At 39.9% G+C, this 16,772-nt stretch overlaps 2 protein-coding genes across 4 annotated transcripts in view; one reads left to right on the forward strand and one right to left on the reverse strand.

Moving 5' to 3' along the window:
• Mrtf (Myocardin-related transcription factor) overlaps positions 1 to 16,772 on the reverse strand; it is a 48,922-nt gene that overhangs the window by 16,325 nt on the left and 15,825 nt on the right. The window contains exon 1 of one of the 3 annotated variants that reach the window (NM_001144406.3): positions 483 to 741. The exons of the other annotated variants lie outside the window; for them this stretch is intronic. The gene's annotated coding sequence lies outside the window, so the exon portion shown is untranslated. Of the gene's footprint in view, positions 1 to 482; positions 742 to 16,772 lie in introns of those variants that run through there. 3 annotated transcript variants of the gene reach the window in all.
• On the forward strand, positions 5,811 to 6,289 carry Acp62F (Accessory gland protein 62F). The gene has a single exon (NM_079168.3). The coding sequence runs from the start codon at positions 5,834 to 5,836 to the stop codon at positions 6,179 to 6,181; it is 348 nt and encodes a 115-aa protein (NP_523892.1). The 5' UTR covers positions 5,811 to 5,833; the 3' UTR covers positions 6,182 to 6,289.

The following is a 16,772-nucleotide window of genomic DNA, read 5'->3' on the forward strand; positions in this document are numbered from 1 at the left end:
TGTGGGGGATTGTCCAACAAGAAACCATTTTTATGTCTATTTGGTAGTGGCTAGCAACTAAAAGCCAGTATTAGATTTATTTTTCTTCACTTGAGATTATTCCTTTATTTCAAACTTTTAATTGCTGCTGACACGTTTGACCTTCACAAGTTATAGTTGCAAAGATAAACTAATAACTTTTTCTTGGAGGAGAATTATTATTCGACTTCTTTATGCACACTTAGTTTGAGTATAACTTATTATCGCAAAATTCTGGGTATTTATGGGTTAAAGCTTTTAAGTTATCACTTTGTCAAGGCTTTAATTGATTCTTTTGTGTTGCTTTTTCCTAATGCAAGTAGAGTTTAGTTAAGAACTTTAAAATGCCTAACTTATTTTTCACCAGACGGCAGTTAAATTGCATAATTTTAATTAAATTTCTCTTTTAATTGGTTTTAGCTTAAATGCACAATTTCGTTTGAATTAATAATAAATTTTCACACCTTTCAATAACTTTCAACGCTTTCGTGCGGCTCCTTATCACTTTTACATATTTATTCTTAGACTCTTGGTGTTGCTTCTGTTTACTTTTGAGCTTAGAATTAGTTTCCCGACCACTGGCATATCAGCAGGGTAAACAATAACAAAAGGCCGCGATAACACAAATCGTTAACTGATTCTGATTCATAAGGCCATTATCAGTCGCAGGTATAGAAAGGCTTTTGATTCGCGTCCGGCGTGTTGAGAGCAACCCGGCAAACTGAATAGGAAAACAAAAAACACAAACTGAAACTGAAACTGGTCGAGCGGCTAATGTTTTGGGGGCGCTGCTCGATTGTGGAAATGGCCAAGTGACGTTCACCTGACCAACTGACTGAGTGACACAGGTGGGCGTCAGCGACTTAACTGGCATTATGCGACGTGCTCTCTCTCGCACTCTTTAAACTCAAGTTCTGCGCTACACTGCGAGAAATGGAGTAATCTATGTTACATTAAAAAAGCGGTTTAAAAAACATTAGCTAAAGATGCATTAACTATATTAGGTCGTGTAGAAAAAGCATTCCCTTGCGGTAATTATACTGTTATTAGTTTTCAGTGATCGACTGGTCGATGAAAAATGATTTTTAGCCGCCTGTGCTGACAAATTTGCGCTTCATGGCGTTGATTGTTGCCACAGTTGCAGTCAGAGTGGCTCCTTCCCATGAACAATGGCAGCTAATAAGCGCCAGGCGGGCCACTGAGTGCAACAGAAGCTGAAATTGAATTAAAGCTGCTTTTGTTCAACTGTTGCATGCAAATGAGTGACGGCTGCGTCGACTTCAATGCCTGCGGTTTCCATGCACTTGCTGCTGCTGATTCTGATGTTGCTCCTAGCGTTGCTGTTGCTGCTGCTGCTGCTGCTGCTGATGATGATGTTGCTGCTGGGCGATGGGGTTCAGTGCTACCTGAACCAAACAATTGCTCGACAGCAAAAGTCAATTGGGCGACACACGCAACATCACACACACACACTCAGCACAGCACAGCACACCACACAGAACCCAAAAACACTAACAAAGCGGACTCCTCTCGGCTGTCGGACATGCTTTGCATACAAAGATCCCACTGAAGTTGACTGGTCTTTTATGTAGCTGCATGCGTGAGGTGCGTGTGTGCACTCAAAGAAAATAGCAGTGGAATCTAAAAACCTTCTGAATCATAGCTGACAAGAATCCAGTTGAATTACTAGAAATACAATGGGGTATCCTAGAGCATCTTAAGATCAAAAGATATAGTTTATTTATCCAAGTATCTGGCTTGCAATCAAATTAAACTTAGTTCTAACTATCCTCTAAGTTGAATTCGTTTTCGATAGTGCACTTGTGCGAATGGAACAGGATGCACATGCAGGATTGTTACACTGCAGAACACAATGGGCGGTGGTCAGGTCAGTTGTCCATTTTTGCACAGGACGCAGGCCTGATTGAATTGAAAGTTAATTAGAGAGAGAGATAGATGTGCTGACCGAATGTTCCGGGAAAATGTGGGAATAGTTTGGGGGATTCGTTCGGGCTTACCCATTTTGCATAGGGTATCCGCCTTCCGAGAAACAACTCGTATAAATAGACCCAAAACGACCGTGTTTTTCGTAAGGGTGTGGCCGTCTGTGTGGGTAGTGTCCTCAATTAAAATTAATTATGCCCAAACGATACGCTCAATAAAATTTAATTTGCGAAAATATGAGCCAAGAAAATGAGCCACATAGGAAAATGTGACATTTAAGTGCCGGGGGCCAGCATCCTCAAACTATTCGCCAAACAACAAACACACACAGTCGGGTCTAATAATTGAAATTGAATTTTCAATGATAGCAAGGCGAGGGCCCAGCGATATTTTAGATTTATTTAGATATGTGTATCCACCCCCATGAGCCGAAATGTTTGGCACACTATTTAGAAGCAATAGGACTTGGGTTTTATTTTCCCGAGATTTCACCTCACCCTGGATGACTAGCTAAGCTCTAGGAACACCTCACCTACATACGAAATGGTTCAGATTTAACTGGACCTGGCATCGTCACCCAGAAAAGCAGTCAGTCTCCAGATCCCCCCAAGTGGAATAAAGACTAGACACTTGACCGGATTCTCGTTCTGCATTAAATTTTGTGCGAGTAAGCTGACGACTCTCTATTCTGTTTTATCAAAACCAAACGAAATCGCATTAAAAATAAATAAAATTAAAAGTGTAAACTGCACAAACACACACGACTTTTGGCCATGCTGCGTGCCAAGTGGAAAATATTTCGCAAGTTTTTCTACACATTATTGTGTGAAAAATACTATATACATATAGTGTACTATATATATACACATCTGTGTAAAAAGTCGGACACAGGCAGGCAGGCGGCTGCCTGTGTGTTATGTTTAGTTTGCTACGTTCAATTTGCATTGTTGTTGCCTGCTATTCTATTGTTGCCGGCAAAACAAAATAAGGCAACGCAAAATGCTAGAATGGGCGAAAAAAAAAACAAGGCATAATAAGCAGGCAAGAATAAAAACTACAAAAAGAAAGCAAAAAAAAAAAAAAAAAAAACGAAGCATAAAGGAGATGAAAATGAACATTTTTTGGCAAACAATTCAGGGCTAAATATTTTCATTGTTTTGTTGAGTTTTTATCACAACACCATAAGTTTGTATCCAAGTGGCAACAGGAAAAATCTAGATAAAATCATCAAGATTCTAGCAATTTAAAGTCCCGCATTATTTGTGTGCGAATCATACGATATTTTTGTTTTCTTCCTGTTTGTAGTTAATTTAAAGGAAATCCCAAGGATTTGCATCTCTAAGTTATTGGGTAAACATTACGAAATATACAAATAATGTGATTATAGTTTAAACATATTTATTAATAAGATGCACAAGGTGACACTCTTTGTGTTTCTTAGTATGGGATCTTTTAAATTTAGTAAAAGGAGTTAAAGTAACAAAACAAAGCAAAGGCATTTAAAATGTCAAGATAAATCCCATTTGACGCTTATCCTTGGGACTTTGCAAAGTTAATGGATAAATATCGAGTGCCATGATAAAGTTTGGTTAGTTCAAAGGGTTTTGGGGTTTGGGGTTTGAGTTTTGGAACCCGCACAATCGCACGCACACATTTAATTGCAGAAATGCTTAATTATGCATGAAACACTGAAATAAGCAAGACGCACACACACATACACTCACTCACATCCAGCGAGGGATGAATAATTCATGGCAAAACGGAGAATTCGTGGATCGGCTTTGCCCTTCCCTTCCCTTCCCCTTCGATTAAACAGCGCGCGTTGGTAAAACAAACAAATAAACAGCATAGCCAGCAATATTTTGTACCTCCTAATGACGTACTCTTTCCAGACGGCAAAAAAAAAAAAAGAAAGGAACACGAAAATTGAGAAAACTTTTGCCGTGCAATTTGCACGTCAACATTTTCCCAAAACACCGAAAAAAGTAATACTAATGGCAGGCACAACAATATTTTCGGCAGCGTCGGCGGTCAAGTTTGTGTTGTGATGTTGCATGGATGCCTCCAGTGGCCATACCCTTCCCCCAAATCGGCGAAACCAAGGACATTCAATATGGGAACGAGGTGAGAAACGATTAGACAAGGCCTCGTTAGCTGGAGATTACAGTGAACACAGTTGAAATTCCACATTTGGAAATACCCTTCAAATCCTATACTCAGATATTTGAGTTTCAAAAGATCACTCTAGTATGAATATATCTTTTTTAAATAGCACTCAGTTATGAAGTGCAAATTGAATGTTACAATTCTTAAAATACTCCTGGTTTTCATTTGCGAAAGTGCACTGTAATTCTTACTAAACATAAATGACATCTCACTCTCGAATGGATTCCCATCGATTGGCCACAAAGGAAACTCACCTGCAAAGATACAAAAAGAAAAAATAATTAGCAATAAAGCCAGCGAGCATAGACGAATGTAATTTGTCTAAGCAGAATCAGAATTCAGAAGCCGAATGGGAGGAAGAACGATTTTCTTTTGGTTGCCACAAGAACAAGACTGTGAGCTTGTGTGTGGGTTGTCAACTGATTGCGCATACGCCGCGTTGGTCAACGCACTTTCCAAGGCTGCGAAAACGCGAAAGCAGCTGCAGCGCGCTAGTCGCTAATCATAATTTTTGATCTACAAACTAATTAGTGTTCGCACGAGTGTGATTGCAATTTATTGGACACCAATTGAGACGAAAGCGCGCATTTTCATTCATAAACATGGCAAAATACGGGGACCAGAGCGAAAAAAGGGAACTCAATTTATTAATTGCTAGCAAATGTTGGGCGTGTGTTGCAAGAGTTTTGCCTTTGCGATCGCAATTGCGATTGCATTAGCCATATTGCAATTATGTCGTCATGTCCGCGTCGCCGCCAAAGTTCAAAGTTGCAGAATCTTTAGAACATAAAAGTTTTTCGCACGTTCCGCACATGGTGGTGAAGAGCAAGGAGGGCCGGAGGGAGGAGGCAGTCACTGTGCGCCGAGAATTATTCATGGCGCATATTTCAGCGGTTTGGCAATAGCCCCCCACCTTCCACACCCCCTCCCAAGAGGCGAAATAAATAATTGCAAATATTATTGGCCACTCAGCGCATGCCAACAATAAGAACTGCAAAAATAGCCAGCGAAATTTGCAGTTCGCATAGTTTCGCAATAAGTCGGCGGCAATGATGACTCAAGAGTGCAAAACCAAATATTATAGCCATATAAAAAATATGTGGGAAATTATGCATCTTGGCATGGCACTTGGGCATCCCGATGCGATGAACTGAAATCTGACAGGTTGAGGAGGTACTCCTGGGTCTGGTTATTCTAGTCATGATGGGCTAGTCAATTGGCAGGATTCGCGTCTCTATTCAATTGGCCGAACCGTTTCAAAACTATTTCAAGGCTTTAGGCCAAAACGAATCAATTTGAAACACAATATTCGTTTTTGACAGTGATTAAGCGAAAATAATCGCTGGTGGGAAGTAAATCAAAGTGGCTACACTTATAGTACTTAATCGTTTAATTAGGCTGTAAAATGTTCTACAATCTACAATCTGCTGCCAAAAAGCATTTATTTTATACTAGGATCAACGAAAACTAAATATATTTCCCTCACTGACGCGCCTTTGTTTTAAGTAACATAATACACTATTTTTTTTTTTTTAAGATTTATTGTCTTTCCATTGATATCTGCAAGTCACACAAATGGTATAATGGTCTGAAACAAAATCGCGTAGCAAATCTAATTTCAATTTCTATACTAAAATATCAGACGGATGGAAATAAATAGGGCGCACACATCAGGGTAAAATGGTAGACGTATTCCCCATCTACAATGACGGACATGTGGAGCTTGAAGATCTGTGCCTGTCTGGGCCTTCTATTACTTTTCAAACCCATCGACTCCATGGGATGGCAAGGACCTAAAGTTGACTGTACGGCCAACGGAACTCAGACGGAGTGTCCTGTAGCATGTCCTGAAACCTGCGAGTACTCCGGCAATGGACCCTGCGTCAAGATGTGCGGAGCTCCTTGTGTGTGTAAGCCGGGATATGTTATCAATGAGAGGATTCCGGCCTGTGTTCTGCGATCCGATTGCCCAAAAGATGTTGTTCGAAAGGAAGATATGCTACTGGGTGTATCGAACTTTAAGTGCTTTAGCAGAAATTACAACTGTTCATAGAAATTTATTAGGAAGGCAGCTAAACTTTAAACTAAATTACAATAAAATGTAAATAAATGTGTAGTAAATTACAAGCTATAATTACAAGATAATTACAAATAGTAAAAGAAATCCGAAATGTTAGTTGCACTAATTACGTAACTGGAACGAAGTTGCATAGCAAATATAATTTGTATTGCTGTACTAGCAACCTATAAGAATACTTTCGAAATCTTCATTCCACCTGCTGCCCAGTTTTCCAGCCAAGTCCTGCCCACTTCTCATTTGCCCGAAATGCCACTGCAAATGTGGCGGTGCAACTGTTACCAGGCGGCTGGTTGTGTTTGTGACCGCCATGTGCCCACTGGCAGCCACAGAAGCGCACGTCACCCGCACATACAGTCATGACCATTACAATGGCTATTAAGAGAAAGAAAACGCATTTCTTGGCAAGCGGTCTCGTGTGCTACGGGTCATTTGGGCGGAACTATGTGACTGCAATTGGGGGACACAGAAAAATGGGGATTTCAGCACCAATCCATGCGAAACGCGGAACACATTCGATATGGTAATCACATCGGAAATTTCACTGTGAATTATTTAGAACTGTGTTATTCCTACATGCTTTTCGAGCTGAACAATAAATGCACAGAATGAATACTTTGTATTTGCTGGCCAGATTAGGCGCGGTGATGCATGGTGCTGCAATTGGGATTTAATTAAAAACTTAGTGGGCCAGCAACCAAACGGCGCACACTTTGATTTATGATTTAAGCCAAATAGTTTTAAAGCGCCGCCGACGTGGTATAATTCTCTTGTATTTTGCATGTTAAATTTCGCGTAATAACGAAAATGATATATAGAAATAATCATAATTTTCACACTTGAAAGAGCGACACAAGACGTCCACGGCGACGACGCCCGTTCGCATCGCGGCTTGTGCATTATTTCTTAATTAAATTTATTAATTGCACACAACACGAGCCGACGGCCGTACAACGGGGCGTATGCGCAACGCTCGCCCCCGCCATGAGATTTAAATGAAAATGCGAGCGAGTGAGAGGGAGAAAGAAAGGCAAAGAAAAGCCATTTGAATGATTCATTTACGTGTCGAAAACTTAATTGTGCTAGCAGGTAAGACGCTTGTCGATGACGCCAAAGGCTAAGAGGACAAAAAAAAACAACATTATCATCATCACCATCCGAATCGCAGCTGAACTGGGCTTAAGAAAAATGGTCAAACCAATTATAAGACTTCTGTGGGCTATTTCATTTTGTCATTAAGAAACTCTAGTAGTTGAAGAACATCCAAATTTGGTCACAACAAGGCAACCATATCAGCCATTATGCTTATACCAATTTTCACTTTTCACTTGCTCTTTTCGCACGTCACTAGGGGTTTTTCACGATTTTCTTGAATGACTGCCTGCAGCATCCGCGCATCCAAACAGCAGCTGTCAGCCCAGAGTATATCACCGTCATTGGGATCTGTCACAATGGCGAACTCTGGGGCATTTGTCACCCAGTCACCTTTGCACCCGCGAATTCCCCGGCAGTCCGCAAAAGCAATTAGTCGCAACAGTTCCTAAAAATGTGTCATTTTCGGCCAAAATAAATACTGAATTATTTTTGTGCCACGAATATTTTTAGCTATTTTGGTCTAAGCAAACAAAACTCAGCGGGACTTTGTGCTGAGTATCTCTTCGAAAATTAATTAGCAGCGTAAAAGCAAGAAATGCAACTGAAAAAGAAGCCACAGGGGGCAACAGGGGGTTAAAGCGAGCATCGTCCTTGGCCAAATACTTTCCATGACAGTTGTCGAGTCAATTTAATTAGTTAGATACCATTCTTGAATGCAACCATTTCAGAGAGCTCAGGAGATTTGTGTAAAATAAGTAAATATTTTGAAAAATATTCTTTTCACTTGGTGCATTGGAAACAATACTTTCGACTCTTTTAGGAAAACGTCTCTTTTTTCATGGCCCACAAATTATTGCTATAGCTCTTATAAATCACTTCAATATACTTTTATATATCATGTACGCCTTTTCTTTCAGTGTGCAAACCAAAGCAACGAGTGTAATTGCCTTCGAAATGCATGCATCTAATTTGGCCACATTTAATTCAGCTCTGTAAACTTTTCAATTTAAACTTTTTTTTTTTAATTTTTGGGCAAATATACCATTGCATAATTCGTGTTGTGTACACACTTTTTCCATTTGCATCGTCTCATTTTAACTTTTCCCTTTGATTCGCCCCGCCTTTTTGCCGAAATCTCGCTTCTCCCCACCCGCTTAGAGCAAACATTTGCATAATTTAAGTTTGATGTTGAAAGTTACGTGTTTGCCAGCGAAACGACAACAAGCTACCTGGCTGAGTGAACCGTGAACTCAACGGCTCAATGGCTAAACAGGTGCAGCGCAGGTGAATGAGCCACCCACACACCCACTGGCGGAAAACGCCACCCAACTGCAACATTGTCGAATGAAAAATTGAGAGCTTAGCGCATTTGCTAGCAATGTTGCCAGGGAAAACCAGCTAAATCAGGAGCAACCTTGTCGATTCGCGGCTACAGGTGTTTGTTGCTTTTGCACATGGAAATGCATTTAAATATATATATAGCAGAGAAGTGGGTGCGTGGGTGTTTAAATCGTGTAACCCCATGGAAAACATTTCGTATTTTTAACAATATATAGCAGACTAGTAACTCAGTTTTAAAATACTTAAGCAATAAGTGGGAAAATTAGTTTCTAAATTCGTGTCCACAATCGTAGATATATTTGGCACAGCGAAAGCTGGCGCTTTTGGATCTGCAGTTTGTGCTGTTGTTCAGTTTTTGGTAATCTGTCTGATTATTTAACTTGCGCTAAATACAAATATTTAGAAAATATTTTGCGGCAATTTTTATGTTATTTTTCTTGGCAGCTCAGCTACTCGGATATTTTCCCCTTTCCACCGCCAAAAGAATGAGGGTCATTAAGATACATATACGCCGGACAAAGTCTTATTGTTTTATACTATATCTATATGGCGAGCATTATTCTTTCTAATTTATTCCACTTGGGCTTAGAGGCGCGTAAATAATATAAACTTAGTGCTCACTGAAAAGTTCGAACTGGTGGAGACAAAGAAGTGGTCGATAATTGGAATATTTCGGGACCTTGAAGGCGCACTTTTCCAAATAACTCCCACCTTGCGGACTGCCTCAATTAATCTGAAAATTTGCAAAATAACCGGCCGGCAAAGCTAAAAATACCAAACACACAAACAGGCGAAAAACACAAAACTAAACACATTCGAGCGCGTTGAGTGTTGAACATTTGTGCAAACAGTGATTAATAAATTTTAGGCATTTGCATGATAAAACTACAAAGAATGTCAGAGGAACAGCTGCTTAAACTTGAAAAAATGAATTTGTTTTCTCAAACGAAATAGTCACTGCTTATAGGTGCGATAAATCTAGAATTTTGTTTAAGATTCGTTACAATACTATTTTCCTTGGACTTGGACTTTTATACATTTTAGTAATATTAAATCAAATTCAAATATATATTCATATTTCTTGTTCTTTTTGCGTACTTGATTCGCATAAAATGTAGCAGCTCCCCATTAAATCAGCTAATTTTCCATTAAGCGCAAAACAGCTTCCAATTTACCAGCCATCAAATTCATAAATTATAAACATCGCCTGCACGACGAATAAATATCTCAATTAAGAGGCGGGTGAATGTGAAACATGCCTAAAATCGCAATAAATAAACAAAACAGCAAGAAAAAAAAAAGAAGAAATTGTCGCTAAAGAAATTTGCACCACAAGCGAGGCGAACAAAGTGCAGCGCCATCTGTGACACATGAAGCAAATTAAGAGCGCCAAATGTCCAAAGACACAAAATAAAAACCCAATGCAAATGACGCCCACGAAACAAACTGGACGAGGCGACAGTCCGTCATTTGATAAATTCGCATGGAATGATTTTAATTAAAAACCTGTAAATCTCATCTCGCCGGCGGAATGCAGAATACCGAAAACACAACATTCTGCGGACCGCGTAATAAAGTTGTCAAATATTCCCAGACAACTCGAATATGTGCATAATTATGATGGATGTGCGTGCGACATTCGCCAATTGATGACTGCTGTTCGCCTTTGTTCTAAAATGCTGTTCATTCAGCTCCCCCCATTTGGACATTAATCATTTTTGTTTATGCCAAATACAAATTCAAATTCAAAAAGCCGACAAGAAGGGCAGCTCAGCAGAAAGCAATGCTGCTGCCTGTTCCATTGGCAATTTATTAGCATTTAATTTATTTATTACGCCTGCTTTCGTGCACTTTCACTGCTGTGACAAATCAATTAATTTGCATTTCTTTGGAATGAGGTAGCAAAAAAACTAGCAATAAATCGAATTTCACATAATATTCTCGACAGGCAAAATGGTTTTATAAATGCTAGTTGATAGCTTTTAATTTGAAATCAAACAGCTTAGTGCCAGGACTTTTCAACGAAAGCTAAATAAATGTTTCATGAATTGAATAACAACAAACTTTATAATAAATAAAAATTGTTTTTTTCTTTCATTCGAAGTCCCATTCGATTATTTCTGAAGTTAATCATCAGATTCGGAATGGCCTCTTCAACACGCCCACCAAACTGCCAGAATTCTCTACCGATCTCTATAAAATATATATATATCTATATATATATATATCTAGAGTATATATAGTGTGGCGCATACTTAGTGCCACCTTTAGGCAGCGTCAAAGGTAAAAACTTGGAGCTTCTCAGGGAAAACGTGAAATGGGAACGCCACAAATCTCCGTCCGAAAATAGATGGGCACAAAAGAATGGGACAGACAGGCGGATGGATTTGAGTTGACTTCTCTGCCGGCGGCAGGCGAAAAGTTGGTAACAAAAAGTAGAAGTAAAAGTGTAAAAGTTTATTGAGGCATTCCGTCTAAGCTGATTTGTTGTCCAGCTGCCCGGGCTTTTTCACTCGTGTCTATCTCTATTCGATGGAACTTTTTCAGGCATTGCACAAGGGCAACAGTTGTCAGCTGCTTCGCTGCTCCAAATATTTACATGGAATGTGTGTAGCCGGATTTTCCCCCCTGGGAATTCATGTGTGTGTGTGCGTAAAAATTTTCCACACCGGACGGCGTAAATCAAAAGACGGCGCAGCCCTTCGGATGTCTCCGCTTTCCCGACTGCATTTCCCTTTGAAGGCAACTGTCAAAGGTATTCGACCAGATTTTCGGCAAGATTTTCAAGTATGCGGGAGAATTTTGCAGCGAGGATCCCTTCTTGCATTCCCCAAAAATGAGTGCAAACCTATCAACTTGGGTCTTTAAAGAGTCCATCAAATGGATTGAGCATCAAAAGCGAATATATATATTTCATTAGTTACCTTCTTACAAATGATAACTTCTTGAAGCGGTTTTCACATGAAAAACTCAAAACCAAAAAGACTATTTCGTTTTAAATCCAAGCTCTTTGGCCGCAAGGCCTCGTCGTTTGTTGACACTTTTCTTTATTTTTATTTTCATTTCGCATTTGTTTTGCGTTTGAAGTTATTTACATGTGTCGCCGCCTGACAATTGACGATGCTGTCCCTTTTCGCTCAGTTTTCCTCTTTTTCCCTGCTATTATTTATTTTTTAGCCCCCCTGCGAGCATAAAATGCCAGCGGTTATGCGACACACTCAGCTAGTCGGCAGTTTTTTGCCTTCGTTTTTATCAAATGTTCAAAATTTGTTGTCAACATGTTGCGACTGATTGTAAAAGTCGCTCTCGCTCCCTCTTAGCTGTTCCGTCTCTTTCTCTCTGATTGTACTCGCCGTCTCGCTCTAACTGGCAAGTCAGTTTCAGCTGAACAAATCGATTGATTGATTTCTCAGGTGTGTTTGATTGCGCTGACAATGACAACGATAAAGATCCCGCGACACGAAAGAATGGCAATTCAGCTCAGACAGAGCTAAAGTTTAGGTTTTTACAAACAAGCTATCCTATCCTCAGTTGATACTGATTTCATATCTAAATCTAACAACCCAATAAAGATTATTTCATTACTATCTGTTCATAAATAAAGTACATCATATGGTAACTGATATAACTTTATCTCTGCATTGCCATTTAATTAATTATTTGGCTTTTAAACAATCTGAAATCAGTGTCACGTTCTGGCACTCATTTGATTCGCATCACTAACTGAAAGCTGGATTGGTGGGCGAAACACGGTTTAGTTTTGTGTAACGCCATTTTACTTTTATGAGCTTCGCAAGCGATACTCCATACGACCACCCCCATGTATCCATGTCTGCGTGCATGAGTATCTGTGTGCGTGCGTGTATCTCTTAGTTTGGCGCTTGGATTGGGATTGGGTTGGTGGGTGTGTTTGCATTTGGCGGCTAACAGCGGTTTGATTGAAACGCTGATTGTTGGAGCGTAGCAAATATTTACAAATGTAAACCAGGGGGAAAAAAAAAACAACTAAGCCGCACAAAATAAAATTGAATTGTTGCATTCATAAACAGCATACATTTGGGTTTATAGAGTTTTGCTGAGAATCTCTCTCTGCCTGCACTTTAGGTAAATCTGATAATAGAGAAATGTTTTCTTTACTTCATGCAGCAGAGCCGCAAGATCGATGAGCAATTCGCGACCTAAAACCTAAATACGGTGCTATTTTCGCCAATGCTCATTTAGGTACGCAGAAAATGCGCTTGATCTATGCTGATCCGATCCGATTCGATGCCATCCACATCCACGTCCACGTCCACATCCACATCCCCTTCGATTCTCGATGTGGTCAGCCGCAGATGTATAGAAAGCAATGCCAAATAAAGATTCAACTAGAGAAGGACTTTTGCGGCTGGCCTGTAGCCTGTAAATTAATTACATTTGGGCAAGGGGAAGCCGAAAAAACAACAATTTTCCAAGCAAAACCAAACTAAAGCCGAAAACAAAACGAAACAGAAGACAAAACACACACACACACACACAGGGGAAAGGGAAATTCAAGGGAGGGACGTGCAGAAGTCACAGGCAAAATAATAAAAACAGCAAATAAAACTCTCGTCTGACGTTTGGTTTTTGCATTTTTTATGCAGACCCAGCTAGAATAAAGTAGAAAATTATCCAACAGACGACCCGAGTCCTAAATAAACAAGACCAAAAACTGCACGGACATGGAGCCCGTAGTGCCTCTGCTATTTTCCGACATAAGCGGACAAGTTAAGTTTCGAAATTATTCGGCCAGACCAGGGAAAATGCATTAGAATCTGCTTTTCATGCATGCAGAAAAAGGAAAAAAAAAAAGAAATGGGAAAAGCCATGGGGAAAAAATAAAGTCAAGCAGAGACGACGGCGTCGACAAGATGCGTGCCAAGTTATTTGCCTTGCAGCCGCATTATTTGGTCTTATTTGGTCTAAAAAACGTGCAGCAGGCCTATTGCCATTGCTCTGGGCTCAGAGAGTCTGACAATGCTTAGGATCCCCGATTCCCGATCTCCGATCCCCAATCCCCAATCTCAAATCCGACTGACAGTTGGCTCGTGTCGATAAAATGCTGCCGCGGCGGCTTAAGTGCCATCTATTTTCGTTTGGCCGCCGGACGTTGCAAACAACGCCTCTGCCACATTGCTATGTCAGTTCAACGTGTGCAGCATAAATTCAAATTGAGGAACGTAAAAAAGTAAGCAACCACAAGAAGCACATAACTTTTGGTAGTTTGGCACTTGGAGGGTCAACTTGCATAAATGCCATTTAAGTAGCACTAATCTGTTGCATACTCAACTGCAAATTAATTATGGGATTTTTTGGAATAACAGATACATTACTTTCAAACTTGTTGAAACTTATTTGCCGACTGTTTATGATTGCTTGACATTCACAAAAGTCACATTCTACAGTGAATCTTTGAATCTTGGAATATTTAAATTCATTCAGAACTCATCAATAAAAACTTTTCATATTTTAAGTGGCCAAAACAAACTTTATTTCTCAGCAAAATGAATTCCTACACTTCTATTACCAATCCAAGTCCATTTGTGGCGTACATCATACGTTTTAGATGCTTCGAAATGTTTACAATAAATGTATATCCTGGCAATTACTTGGCAAACTTTTCCACTTTTCAACAATCTTTTTCGAATAGGGCCAAACCGGCACACATAACAGACAGTTTAAAATCGAATTACTCACATAATTTATATGCACAGCCTCGAACAAGAAGAAGCTCGCAGTGGATGGCAGCGGGGGAAGGGGAAAGGCTCAGGCATCCAGAAGATATGGAAAATCCGAGCTAATGCAAAACTTTTACAGAACGCCCTCGCACTTTCACCTCCCAACCGAACGGTACCACCCTCCCACCCCGCTTTTCCAATTCCCGCGTGTGTTTGTTTGTTTGTTTGTTGTTGCTGCCCGCCCGTTCGCCCATACAATATTTGTCCTTCATTTGAAAGTCAAATGCGTGTGAAGCGAAGAAATCTGTTGCTTTCTCGACCAACCGACTAACCGCCCTGGGGTCTAAAAAAAAAAAAAAAACAAAGTATATAAAATAAAAAAACTCAGCCTCCCTCGCCGCGAAGACAACGAAATTATTTTATAGAAAGGAATGAAACAGCCGAGACAAACCAGCGGAATGTATGAAAAACACAACATACATATAAAATGCTGACAAGCATATAAAAAAGCATACACACATATATAGAGTATACTAGAGCATAGTATAGTATAGTATTAGTATTAGTATGGTAAAGCAGCGTCATTGATATAAAAACTATGGACCGACGGGAAATTCGGTTAAAAATAAATGCAGGCCCATCAAAATTTATGGTTATGATGTCGCTGGCTCTGTTCGAGCAATTAACAACCACGGCAGGGAGCCCGAAAAAAAATAATTTAAACCTTCGAGGTGGAAAGGTTGGACCCCCTCGAAGGATACACAAATAGTACTGATATTTATATTCACAGATACACTGAAAATAAAGTGGGATATACATTGCTTCTACTTCCCTACGACATTCATCAAATGCGGAGTTTCTAATCTAATCTATTTCTATATAGATATTTAAGTCAGTTGTGCTGTTTCACTGAACAGAATGCCAACAGTTGCGGCTAATAAAACTAGCAGAACAAGAAAACATGCTAAACGTTTAATCTGTGACTAATGAACCGCCTGCAATGGCAGCCAAATATTTAAGTTAACAATACGCAGCATAAACATAAACAATTCCGATGGGAAATGCGCAACTGAAACCAATAAAAAAGTCAGCCCAAAATCAGACAGATCACGAACTAAACAATAGTGGAATTGAGGAGGAACAGAAATCGGGGGAGGAAAAACAAATTTATGCAAATCAACAAATTTCCACTAATTGTGGGCAGAAACTAGATGGCGGAGGTTATTGGCCAGGCCCATCAATTAGGCCCAAAAGCACAAGATGGCCAGGCCATATCTATCGGAATGGGGCATTAACATGTGATTTGGCTGAAAAGTGTTAATTGCCATTTGATTGTTTCGCCTTCGCACTGGCGGCCCAAACATCGCAATTTATGCAAAATCTTTGTAAAATATTGGGCCACGTCTGCGTTTACATTTTCATTATGGTGTCCATATTTCTTCCCTTTTTTTTTCCTTCCACCATAAAATTGGGACACAGCTTCTTCGCGGGCTAATGGCAAAATATTAGCTAGATGTCAATGAACTGAAGTGTCTGCATGTGTTTCACAACAGGAGCAATATCTGCCCCTTATATCACACCAGATATACATGTTTATTGGGCGCAAAGTTCAACGTTCTGATGATATTGTTGAAAAACCAATTTCCAGTGTGCGCCAATGCAGATTTTTCTATATTGAACATAAAGCTCGAAATGAATCTTTCAAAGTAAATTATATTTACAAGAAATTAGCGATAAAACACAAGCAAAATATATATAATTTCCAGAGGTCTTTATCATCTTAAAGTAGCCTTCAAGGTTTTCATCCCCAGAGATGGGTAATTTTTCATGGCTCGCTTTTGGCAGACACTTTCACAATAAACGCTAGAAGTTAGCTTGCTAAATAATCTATGAAATGGACCCGAAAATGGAAACCTCAAAGTGTATTACCGCCTTCATGCACAACAATTGACTCCCCAGAGCAAAAGCCATCGCATGATACTTTCCTCGGCGACGGCAACACATCTGATTACGTATACGCCCGGTTGGCAGCTTTGGCAAAAGGCCAAAAACCGACTTTGATGCGTTTTTAAGTTGGCTCTTTGAGTGCCAATTTTTGTCTATTTTTTGCTGGCCAAACTTTTCCATTACCACATCAACACCACTACACTTTGAGCCACGGCACAGGAAGGGCCGAAAGAGAACAGGACAGGAGCTAGTTTTTGGGGTCAAGTCGACATTAAAATAGTTTAGGGATTTGTATTTATGTTGATTGCATTGTCGGGCCAACTAACTGGCATGTGCATGGGATTTGTGGGGGAAATTGAAAAGTTTTGTGCTGCCAGATTCCAGAGATTTGCGCCATGTCAGCGAGTGTAAAATGCAATTTCTTTCGCTGCCACAAAAGGACAATAATGGAATGAAAAGGCCAAGCTGCAGTTAAATTGACACTC

This window comes from Drosophila melanogaster, chromosome 3L (genome assembly GCF_000001215.4).
Source record: "Drosophila melanogaster chromosome 3L".
Classification (NCBI taxonomy): Eukaryota; Metazoa; Arthropoda; class Insecta; order Diptera; family Drosophilidae; genus Drosophila; species Drosophila melanogaster.

Bases quoted from the DNA above. Each gene is read 5' to 3' on its own strand.
- Acp62F (NM_079168.3), top strand. From the start codon at position 5,834: ATGACGGACATGTGGAGCTTGAAGATCTGTGCCTGTCTGGGCCTTCTA.